Source organism: Grammomys surdaster, unplaced genomic scaffold, assembly GCF_004785775.1.
Source record: "Grammomys surdaster isolate TR1022 unplaced genomic scaffold, NIH_TR_1.0 126163, whole genome shotgun sequence".
In the NCBI taxonomy this organism is placed as follows: Eukaryota; Metazoa; Chordata; class Mammalia; order Rodentia; family Muridae; genus Grammomys; species Grammomys surdaster.
Genome location: NW_021620970.1, coordinates 995,909 through 1,008,570, shown reverse-complemented (window position 1 = coordinate 1,008,570; position 12,662 = coordinate 995,909). Strand labels below are relative to the sequence as shown.

The 12,662-nt window shown below is 39.8% G+C and overlaps 1 protein-coding gene across 1 annotated transcript in view; it reads left to right on the top strand.

The window, feature by feature from the left end:
• The window catches only part of Stxbp6 (syntaxin binding protein 6), a 212,968-nt gene that overhangs the window by 195,899 nt on the left and 4,407 nt on the right, over nucleotides 1-12,662 (top strand). Inside the window, exon 5 of the mRNA XM_028757467.1 lies at nucleotides 8,446-8,603. Coding sequence (XP_028613300.1) covers nucleotides 8,446-8,603 — 158 coding nt within the window. The remainder of the gene's footprint in view (nucleotides 1-8,445; nucleotides 8,604-12,662) is intronic.

Here is a 12,662-nt window from a genome sequence, read left to right as displayed (position 1 = left end):
CAAGAGACAAAAGACAAAATCCATTTCTCAAGGTTGAATTGGAAGGGGTACATTTTAAAAGTACTATCCTTCTTTGAGCCTGATTTTCTCTGAACAGTACCAACAGATTTATTCTTGTATTTGTTTTTCCTCATACACTATAACTCATAAGAGCAAACCCCTAGAAACCAAAGCTAAATCAATATTAAAAAAAAGTATTGATGAATTTTTTTCATATCCTAACTTTAAGTGTTGAAAAGGACATGGATAATATCCTGAATGTTTGACCTTCATCACCAAGCATATTGGAATTGAGAGAAAAATTATGAACACATACTTACTTATGATAAGGAAATAGAACAAGGCTTTGACCTTGGGTCTTTAAGGTTTCACTTAGCCAACTTGACATGGCCAACAGAAAGCATGTATTTGGTAGAATGGGCCAGTTTTCTCCTTTACTAATGCCAACAAAAAATCCCAAGTTCTCTTCCAAGTGGTCTTTGGAATTTATGAGTTTACAAAATATTCCTGGATGCTGGGTCCATTTGTCTTAGTCATCCAGCTCCAGGCAACAAGCAGGCTTCATGGTCCCTGAAATTAACCACCAAATTGAAACAAAAGATAATTCTAGAAATGCCAGTCAGCATGCTATATCTGTTTTACAACCTCAATAAAGCAAGCCCTTTGAATATGAACATGACTTGTCTACCTATTACTAAATTGATTGAGACAGCCTAGATTTACTTTCTTCCCTGTAATTTAGAAGTGAGGTATAGTTCCTTGCAGCACTTTCCAACACAAATTCTACCTCAACACCCTGTCCAAGAGAACTCCACAAATCGTTCTGTTTGGGAAATAATCATACTTTCCCTTCATCCTTACCTCATTTAAATGCAGGATTTATATTAATTTATGACAGGTTATCCAAAACTCTGAAAGAAAGATTCCCAATTAGATCATATTTTATAAAGTTATTCCGGCAGACCATTATGCTTTCTTTATACCATGTTTTTTAACCAAAAGAACCATTTTGGGAAAGGCTGACAGAAGTACTTAAGAGGTTTGGAGTCAGTCCAAGACAGTTGAGGTAGCTGCTCCCCCAGCCTTCCCATGTATTTCTATAACTGTAAATTCAGGTGAGAATACCTTCTTTGGGACAGTAGCATCTCACCATAATACCTCTTGCCTTATAGATGTCCAGGCATGAGAGCTGTTCTGTGATTGGCTGAATTCATATTGCATATGGCCCCAACATCGGTTAATACATTTCTTTTAGAAAGGTTCGATATAGTAATTGTTTTAAAAAAGACTTTATATATGTGGCCATCAACACAAAAGTACAAGTAAAAACTTGCCCTTTAGAAGAACTTTTATTCTTAATAGGGCTATAAGGACTTCCAGCATCGACATGCATTGGTGTGGTATTATTGGTTAGCCTGTATAATATATAAAGAGCTTATTAATGGTTTTAATACTAGCGTTAATCTTATATAATTAATGGAGTCTCTAGATTAGGAACCAAATTATTTTGTTTGGGAAGTCTCTACATATTATTACTCATTTCATATAAATAACAATTAGTATCATTGGCATTTAAATTGTTTTCAGTTTGAGATATTTAGTGTGGTCACAGGACTAAGTAGTAACTACTTTGAAGCAATGTGAGTGCCATGAGACTGAAGTAGCCCTGGCGGGGAGAAGTGGAACTTTCGTCACAGGAAAAGAGCAGTGTGTAAGTAGTAGTGAGCACTTTCAGGAGGCGGCAAGAAACCAGGTCTTCATGAAACTTTATTTTGCTAGAGGTAGGCTGAAGTAAATAGTAGACAAGAAGGAAAGAAGAGTATTTGATATTAACCCCACATACTAATGTTCGGTAAAAGCAATGTGTGTATTACTGAGCTAAACCAAGCTTAATTGTACCTTATTCCTTACCCACGGAAGTGGTCTTGTTAAGAGAGTTAATAACAGGTGAAATATGACTAAAAGCCACTTAATCTACTTGGGAAACAAATTGTTATTGAACATTTTTTGCATACAATATGAGATTATTGATGTTTGTGGTATATTAACAGATTTATTATAATAAATAATAAATTCTTCCTTTCTGCCAAGAAGATTTATAAGTTACTTTGGTAAGTTGAGCTTTATTGCAGATTTATTCCTAAGTTGCTTGATAGATTTTAGAATACAGACAGTCCAAGCAAAGCTGGTAAGAATTTGTATTTTGACAAATCTGTTTGGAGCTAGAGAGATGGCTTGGTAGTTAAGAATGTGTCCAGCTCTTTCAGAGATCCCTCGTGCAGGTCTCAGAACCCATATCAGGTAGCTTACAACTGCTTGTAACTCCAGCTCCAAGGGGATCTGATTCCCTCTTTTGGCCTGCAGTCACTACACACACATACACACAATTTAAAAGCTTTAAAATATTTGTTTAAAAAAAATCTTAAAAGAATATGTTTATTTACTCAGGTATATGTGCATAAATTTATTTGTCATTTATTTCTAGATAATTTCCTTACTTCCTAAACAATATGAATGATGTATATTTAAGTTAAATATGTATTATATATAATAAATAGCTGCTGAAGGCTTTTAAATGACCTTTTTAGTGGATAGGGTATTAATATTTTTAACTGCCAACACATGGACTAAAGTCTACAATTATCAAATTAATCCCCATTGATATCTAAGCTATTGAAATATTTTATATGTGTATAAAAAACTGTTCTTAATTTTCTTCCATTATTGCTTTCTGTATACTTTCCTTTCTTCCTCAGTCCCCTTCCTTGTTGTCTCTTGCTTGTGTTCTAATAGTGACTGTATGCAATGATGAAGCTTTCTCTCAAGTTTCTCGCTCTACAGTTTCCTAAACTACACAACATAAAATAAGCCAACACGTGCTAGCACTGAGGCTCTGTCAAGTGGAACTGATGTGAAGGCAACATCAGTGGAGTCACGCTGCTCTGTACTCTCCAGAGTCTGCAATTCAAAAGGCAATTGATTTCATTTGCTACATGTGACAGCTTCTTCTCAGTCTGTTTGAATAAATCTGGGTATTAATATGCTTCCTGTCTATTTAGAAAGAATTATGATTCTATATTTCACAAGAGATTGCATTATTTCCTGACTTAACAGCACAATATTAATGGACCCCCAACTTCTGAGTAAGGTCCCCTGATTACGCAACATGATTTCACTTAAGGACTATGTGCCCATCTCCCCCTAAGCAAGACACTGGGCTATAAGTAGATAACCAAGAAGCATCTTCTATTAATTACAAGACATTTATCCCATGTTAAGAGGGAAAAAGATGGAAAAATGCAACTAATTGTGCCATTCCCCAGGACTTCTCTAGAAAGCATGTGTGGCCTTCGTAAGAGAGGGCATGGAGTGATGCACCGTCACCAAACACTGCTGTTACTTTAGTTTATTTTCTTCTCAGTGTCCTCTGTAGTAAACAAATGGGATGGATGGCAGACCCCACCTTTAAGTAAAACAGAAACTGAACACCAGATAAGTAATATCGCGTAACTACCAAGTGTGTCACTTCAGCAGTTCCTGGCAAATGGTATCCCTGCTGCGAGTTCTGAATGTTTACCAAAAGTTTCAAACAAAAAAAATTCTGTATCCAATAAAAGCCTTAGTTTATGCCCTTTGAACTAGCAATGTCCTTTTTAATAGTTATAAGAATTATGAGTATTAACGAAAAAAGAAAAGGAATTTGACTATGCCTCTGTGTGTAGAGTGTGAGGATGGTAAGCAGTGCAGTGTAGCAAGATGCAGAGAATGCAGTCTTTACCGGTGTTATGGTAACAGTAACAGAAAAGTCAGACTCAACAACTAGATTTCTGTCTAGAGTCAAATGGGGAAATATTGTGTTCATTCATTGAAGTAGGAACCCTGCATTGGAAAAAAACATAGTGTTATGTTTAGACAGACTGAATTTTGAGGTGCCTTTGGGGCATTCAGTTGGAGTCCAATAAGAACAAGCATGGGTCTGAGATCAAAGACTTGGATAATATTGCCAGAGGGGAAGGCCACATCCCTGCAATTACAATCTAAGTAAGGATTTCCATAAGAAGAAACTAAAGTGAACAGATAGATGTCAAAAAAGAAAATGATTATAGGATTAGAGAATGGTAAAACGAGTAAAAAGGAACACTTGGGAAGTTCATGATTCTGCTGAAAGTCATGGCACTGGATGTTGAAAGGATAAAGAAAAGAGGGGTACTTGGTTTTGTAGGACTTTCCGGTCTCGGTTTGAACTTAAATTTGAAAGAACTCCACTGTCCCAGGACACATCCTGGGAGGGGCACATTCCTTAGTCAAAGAACACTTGCTGGATTAACATTCAGAGGAAGAAAGGAGAGGCTAATTAACATTCCTGGAACCCACCTGCGGGTGAGGAGGGCCCAGAGCAAGTAGAATCAGGAAGCTGGGCCCTTAACATAATAAACCTGGGCGAAAGACACTCCTTGTCATAATCTGAGTCACCTAGAGACCCGACCTGGAAAGGTCAGTCTTTGTGGTTTGCCCTCATGAACTCTGTATGTAAACTGTTCCCAGCTTTTGTTCGGGGCTCTCTTGCCTGCATGCGATAGAGTCCTAGTGCACTAATTTCATTAAACCTCATGTTATTGCAGCAGTCCCATCCGTGTGTCTCTGTAGGAGCGCATCCCCTGGTTTTGGATCTTAGAGTCCTACAGTTTAAGTACTACAATTTACTTGAAGACATGTATAGTGCTTATCATTGTGTGAAGGAGTGGAATTGAGCTGGAGCTGATAAAAGTGAGAGGAGTTTCCCCAGTCTCAAAATATAGGGAGAATTCCAACTGGGAGAGGCCATGTCAGCTGAGAAAAAAATGAAATTTTTTTTCAGATTCATTCTAATGCCTGCAAATATCTAAAAGTGGTTTTCTATTATCAGTGGTTATCAATGTTATCTTTAAACATCACAGCAGATAATTCCATTTTATCCCATACCATGTCTGTCTTTCTATAACAACTATAAGAAACTGGGTGTCACATTACCTAACATCATGTCCAAGTTTCATCTCAAGAAAACTATGTCATAGAAAGTGTGGCTTACCCATAGGAGATTCAATCCAAATTCATAGGTATATGATTTAGAAAGTAATATGGGTTAATTATAATAAAAAAACTAAGATAGTGGTTATATATTCTTAATTTTATTGCAGTTACTTCTTTAATAAATAATACAACTATTCTTAACCAAGATGTGTTAGTTATTTTTCTCATGCCTATGATAAAACATCTGGCCAAAGCACACTACGAAAGCCTTTTTCTGGCTCCAACTTTGAAGTGCAGTCTATGCTAACAGGGAAAAAAAGGCCACCACGGCAACTCTAGCTATGTAATCCAGTATAAGATAGATGGTTATATCGCATCTACAGTCAAGAAGACGTGGATATCGATGCTCTACTCACTTTTGCCTTCTTACTCAGTCCAGTACCCCAACCCAGTTCTAGTGTCACCTATGATCAGATCTGTACGAAAACATCCTCCTGGATCCAGTCTGAGTATCTTTTAGAATCACTAAACTCTGTCAGCAAATTGATAACTGAGATTAACCATCTCAGGTGCCCACCTTGTCTACATTTAAAGCCCTGATTCCCGTACACTTTAGGACATCTCACAATGCAAAATACACTCATCCCATCTTGAAAAATCCCCAAAGTCTTATAATGTTAACAGTTTAAAAAATCCATAGTGAATCTGTGTCTCAAAGTGGTCACTTACCTATGAACCTCTATATCACATACTTCCAATATGCAATTACACAGAGTAAACATTCCCATTTTGTTAAGGAGGAATGAGGACATAGCAAGGAAATATCAGACCAAAGCAAGATCAAAACATGGCAGGGAAAACACCAAATTCTGCTGCTGCTTGGCTGGCTTCTGGAGATGGCTTCACATGGGTGGTTGCCTTTAGTAGCAACATCTCTCTAATTCTGCTGCTGTAACACACATGGTCTTTCTTGGTTTCCTTCCATTCCATACCTGAAAGTTTCTGAGATCGATATCCCACAGTCCTGGCTTCTCCTGGGACCTCCTGTGTATTATGTACTTCAACCTCACAGCTTCACACAAAAGACTCATGCCCTCACAGGGAATTCAAGCCCGCTTCACATTGCCTGGCTTCTGTGGCTTTCTGAAGCCTTAATTAAGCCACTCTGACCCTGTAAGTCTTAGATTTGCATGCTTGTAAAACCTGCACCACATTGGCAAAAATGTTAAAAATCTATTCCTAGCTCAAGGTTGTAGCCTGGCTCCTTACACCACAGCTGTAGTAGTGCTTACACCTCTGTGCATTTTGACAGCTGAGTCCAGAAAGCACTTCCCTGGGGAGTCAATGTCTAGCAGTTTCTTCAAGGGCATTCTCAATGCAGTCTAGAATTACCTTGGGAAATATCCAAACCAAACCTACACCCATGTGCTAGTCTGCCCACAATCCTGTCATAGAGATTGTTACATCATGTCTGTGAGAAAGGATGGAGTCATCAGCAGACCAAGGTTCAATGGTAACACTCTAATTTTCTGGTGTGATGACCACGTACAAGCTTTTCTGCTTTCAATCTGCTTCCTCTGAGTTTTGGACAGGAAATGAAGCAATATTTTTGAATGTTTTTCTGCTTGCAAAGTCCTGTGTTGTTAGCTGTGATAATGGAATGTTATCATAGTTACTGGTACAGTATGAAAGCAGTGTTTAAGACTAAGATTTCTTCTCTAAAATTTGTTTCAAAGTCCCAGAATTTCCTCTGTGCCCAAGCAGATTTCCCTGGGGTACAATCAACTCAAGTTTGTACTCACTGTGTCTATGTATATGGATGTCACTGTGTCTCTATAAATGGATACATAGCTATGTGGTGCTAGCTATGAGTAGTGACATTAGTAAACCCTAATCATTTTTTTTCTTTTAGAGTGTATTAGGCCCTTGATAAATGGAAGGTGATTTTTTCAGTGCTGCCTCTGGACCAGGCACTCCTCACCTGAGATTCTTTTCCACAAACTCTAGAATGTTCCCACAAAGGATAAATTACTCAGCCTTTGTAGCTGAGACTAGTGGAAATTACATTTCTATTAAAAGCTATCTGTGGCTAGAAGTATCCATCTCAGGTACAAAGTAAAATGATGTAATCAACTTATTGAAAGACATAAAACTATTCTATAAAATGCCATTCAATGTTAACAAAATAAAGCTATAAATTTTCCTGAGGTTGTCACTGGGTAATGTGCTTGTCCTCAGTGGCTTATGTACCTGCAAGCTGTTTACCACCAAAGTCATGCTGCCTGTCTTGGCAAATGGAATATCAAGGATACATGACCTTTGGAGATGTGGTTGGCTTCTACTTTCTTTGGTATCATTCTGGAGTTTGAAAATGCTAATTTTTTTTTTCAAAAGCAAGTTGCTTTTACTATTCTAGAACTCACATACGGAAGCGCGAGCATCCAAGCCATAGCATAGGATTGGAGGTTGGAAGCCATCATATCACCTTTGAATTTAAAACTTATTATTGAATCACAGCTCTTAGCCATGCAGTGGGGAGTGTGGCTTAATTGCTAGATAAAGGAGTAAAGTAAAAGGGTAGTGATGTAGAAAATTCTGTGTAGGAAATCTCTATGACCTCAAGTTTCTGGGGATTATTGAACCTAACTAAAGATGAAAATGAACTGAAAAACTGAGCATACAGCCAGTGGTAGAAGATTTGCCAAGCATTTACCAGGCCCTGGGTCCAGACCCCCCGGCAGAGAGGGTGAGGGAAATACAGGTTATATAGAGCAGGGAATTCATGCTGGGGGCAGAGGCCAAAAGATGGAATCTCAGGCTCACCAGAGTTAGATGCTTGTCTTAAAAAATAATTAGTGAGGTGGCTCAGCAGGTAAGGCATTTACCACCAAGTTAACTAAGTTCAGTTGCTGGGGCTCACATGGTGGAAGAATAGGACCAATTTTCAGACATTGTCCTCCAACTTAAACTAACTCTTAAGCTAACTCTCTCTCTCTCTCTCTCTCTCTCTCTCTCTCTCTCTCTCTCTCTCACACACACACACACACACACACACACACACAGAACATGAGAGAAAAGATAAATAAATAAAACCAATATGTACATAAGATACAAATATATCCTAATGAACTTTCCTAATTTTGTGAACTTGTCAGGGTTCCCATTTACCTATGCACATACATCTTAAATCCCAGTGGGCTCCATCTTTTGGAGCCTCCTTGAGTAGAGTAAAATGGTGGTGGAGTGGAGAGCAGATGGCAGGATTTGCCCTAGTCCTGTGGCAGATCTTTGGGTACTCTTCCTATAAGTGAATTAGTCACCCAAAAGAATGGAAACTTATTTTCTGCTGCCATCCACCTTGGGCCTTTCCATAGTGTGGGGATCTGTCTTTGTGGGGAGCCAAGCTAGTTCTTGACACTCTTGTAATCTTTCCAGGAAACAGCATCCTCCATTCAGCAGCTGATAGCGTGACCAGTGCAGTACAGAAGGCAAGCCAGGCCTTGAATGAGCGTGGGGAACGGTTAGGCCGAGCAGAAGAGAAGACAGAAGACATGAAGAACAGTGCCCAGCAATTCGCAGAAACTGCACACAAGGTGAGCCTGCTCAGAGCAGGGTCTCCATGATGGATTATCAGAGGTCATAATATCAAGAAACTGTCCCCACGGTGGGTAAGAAAATCTAGGAGCATTTTGTGATTGTCATTCCTTTTGGTGAATCATTGTCTAATTAACTAGAGCTTTGCAGTTTTTCTCCTTGTACTTGGATTTTGTGGTCACCATCTTCTTTCTAATGGCCTCATCTCTTTTTCTGACCTTGTCTGACTTTTAGGTACTTAAAATAGCAAAGGAAATCTTTAATTACTGCCCTAAATATCAGGGTTCACATTCAGGTCACAGGAAGAGGGAGAAGTAAGATCAGCTCTCACAATATATCCCTGACATTGGCCACAATTAAAGAATAGTGTGGGACATGAAGCTTCTCAGGTGTCCTTTTCCGCTCTCTTCCTTTCTCATTCTAAGTATCTGGCATTGTATGTCACATGTTGTTATCTCTTCATCACACATAAAGTAAGCCCTTGTCTCCAGGCTAGTTTCTTCTCTGAAACTGGCTGAGTGTGGATTCAAAACCTCCATTCTGAATCTCTAATATTGAGCAGATATAGCAGCAAGAGTATCTCCTGTCCCAGAATTCAGAGAGTGGTACTTCTCATGTGACTGAATACTTAGCATGCATGGTTTACTTTTTGCTGAGAACTGCCTTTCCGGAGGGAAAAGGTCTATATACTGGCAGCTTCTATCTAAGGCAATCATAAACCAAAGGAAAGAGGAGATCACTGGTCAGCTTATAAAGATTTATTACTATGCTTATACTTCAGATCAAAAAGTAGTTAGTTTCTAGCTAGTGACTTGAATTTAAGTTTCTTGGAACCATTTCTACTGGTGACATATTGGCCTGGTGGGCTCATGATCTGGATCTGCAGATAGTTTTTAGTTGATCTTCAAGGGAGAGTAATTCAATTAGCATCCACAGAATACTCCACTTCTGGTAAGGAAACAAGAATGGGCAACCAGGAAGCAGTAAGAAAAATATGTTCTAGTGGACAGAAGATGTTTCTTCAGGGCTCATAAGAAAGCACTCCAGGAGACTGACTCCTGACAGATGGCTTCAGTGACTCTATCACAACAGGGTCTTAGTGCATGGCTGCTTCTGAAACCCAGGTAGAGTTCCTTGGAGGAGAACTAACCAAGTCTGTCTGAGAAAGCCAGCAGACAAGTTGGCATCAGGACTTCACAATGATGAGCTGTGACAGAGTAAACCCAGATGCATGTTCCCCAAGGCTTTGGTACAAGGAAATGATGGCATGGAAATATGAGAGATTTCATGCCCAGATACACTAATACATAAAGCAAATTAAGGTATTTAAATGAGAGAAGGACAGTGGATCTGTGTAGAAATCCTTAGTGTTGAGTTGGGAAAGAGAAAGCAAAAGGAAGTAATATTACAGCTATCCTAAAGTTTGCAAAGATCGAGTGGTCTTGGCAATTATCTCTTTTGCCTTCCCACAGTGGTGCACTGATAAAGCTCTGCTAAAATAATTTCAGCTAATGATTAAACCACAAATCAAGTTACCAAGGAAGCTGTGAAATTATTCTTCCTAATGTGGGGTAGACAATACCTGGATGTCATCCACATAGGCGTCCCTCTCACCAAGGGTTGTACAAACATCCAAGTTCTTGGCCATTGCCACTGTTTCTCTGACTGTGGCCAAGTTTGTTGAATGGTTGGGAAGTAACATGGTATAGTAGTTAACTTCTTGTGTCTGAGTCCAGTTATATCATTTCCCATCTGGGTGACCTAGGACAAATGCTAAATTTCTCAAAGCCCATGTTTTCTTATCAGTTAAACAAAGGCAATTGATTAATAACAACACCTACCTCCTTGGGTGCTAAGAGGAGCATGCACATCAATCTAAATTGTTTGATTTATTTCAATAAACATAGCTTCTGCTTAGCCTGTCCCATTTGGTGATATAATGGGCTCAGTAATGAGGCTAAGGAATTATTACAGATGACTGAGAATCTTCAAAATGGCAATTTAAAAAAGGAATACAGATGAATATTGTGTGATCCAAATTCAAAAGGAAAGAAAGTGGGAAGCCTACACTTTGTGAACAGAGAGCCTATGAGACCAGAGATTGATGAGGCCATCAGATGCCAAAGGGTCTCCAGCGATGGCGAGTGCAGGGCAGGTTGGTCTTAGTAGAGATGGAACAGGCAAGAGAAGTTGGCATTTTAATTGGTTTCCCCTCTAGAAGTTGTTCCCAGGGGAGAAAAGTCGCTGGGTGAGTATGTACGAAGGAGTGTAAGACAGTGTCAGAGCTTGCAGTTTTTTAAAACTGGGATATGTGCTCATGAATCATTAACCTCAGAAGCATTGTTGTGACCAAGCCGACCTCTTTAGATAAGGGGTGGCTGTTTTTCCATGGGTTAGAACTGTGGATTTGACCATAGGTTTACCATGAAGATGTCATTTCACTGGCCAAGCCCCAGCCAGGCCTGTTAGTGAGCAGAAGATTTGGAGGTGGAACCAGGCCTTCTACCCACCCCCAACCCCCTAGACATGTGTGGCCTGTTGACTCATGAAGAGTGGGCTGTGTTTATAAGAGGAAGACGCAGTGCACACAGCAGAGAACAATCATCCCAGGTGACAGTTCCTCTGAGGACTACCAGGTCCAATGGCAATTGTGGCCTGTCTTTCTAGATTAGAGTAAAAAGCTTTCTTTTTATCTTATTGTTCCCAGGACCCCTGCAGTGACCCAGGTACAAGAGTGAACAGGTCTCTTCTGTACAACCACATCCTCTAGCTGTGTGGGTGCCTGTCTCCTCTAGAACAGAAACAGGGAAAATGCTTCTCTCCCTGCCCAGCAAACTCCTCACCCCAGTTCTTGTTATCCTGTCATGAGGAAGTATTGTTCCTTCCTGAGCTGTGGGTTTGGCACAATCCCAGGTATTAGGAAAGAGCAACTCGCAGCACAAGCTGCCTCACTCACTTTCCCCTGCCCCCAAGAGCTCAAGGATGTAGTGTGCTCCAGGCTTTGACAGCCCGCCATGGGTGGTGAGTCAGCAGGCAAGAACATTACCCACACTAGCAGCCTCAAATGACATTTCTCACAGCAAAGAGAGTTGATCTGGACTCTTCTGCACCAGGGTGGAAGAGATGACAACAGGCATTATGCTCTCTGGGAGGGAAAAGCTTTCTCTGTCTCTGTCTCTCTCTCTCTCTCTCTCTCTCTCTCTCTCTCTCTCTCTCTCTCTCCTGTTTGTTCTGTTGCAGTTGCTCGGTTTGAGCCTTTAGACACATCCATAATATCACATCCATAATATCAGTAATGATTTTTTATTATCGTTATGTAGAATAGATGACAAAGCATTAGTAGGGGAGTTCTGTGAAATATTCAGTAAATAAACCAGGGAGAATTTTCAGTGGGGGAGCTCCAGCACCTGAGTTAATCTGTGACAGTCCTACAGGAATGGGAAACAATGGGAAAGCATTGACTTTGGGGCACTCAGGCTCTGCAGCAAAACTGTATAATCTGGATCCTTAATCTTGTTTAGTGCCTTTTCTAGTCTTAATTCTAAAGTCCTCCATTCCCAGGTACTTTTATAAACCAGGGTATTACCACTTGTTGCTAGCTGTTATTAATCTGAACACAAGCTACTTAAAGTAAACAAACAAATTCTTAAAACCTTATAGTTGATTAATCAATGAATTCATTTTTTACCAAGAAGTCCAAGGTCAGGATGTTAGATTTCATTCACCATGAAAGCCTTTTTTCCTAGTTCATTTATGGTGACCTTTGAAAGTATCCTATCATAATGAAAAGGGAAAGAGTCTCTAGTTCATTCTGAGGACTCTGTAGCTCCTGATCTAGTCACCTCCCATGCCAACCTCCTAATGCCATCTCATGGCAGTTCAGTTTCGGCACCTGACTCTGGGGAAGATACAAATATTTGGACTATAATAAGAGCTCTGTAGCCAATTGTCCTATCCAATTGTATTTCTGCAAAATATAGGTGGCCATGGCCCAGGGTCTAGCTTGAGCAGCAGTACAATCATTCCTCAAGATTAGTGGCTATGTGTGAACTGGCACA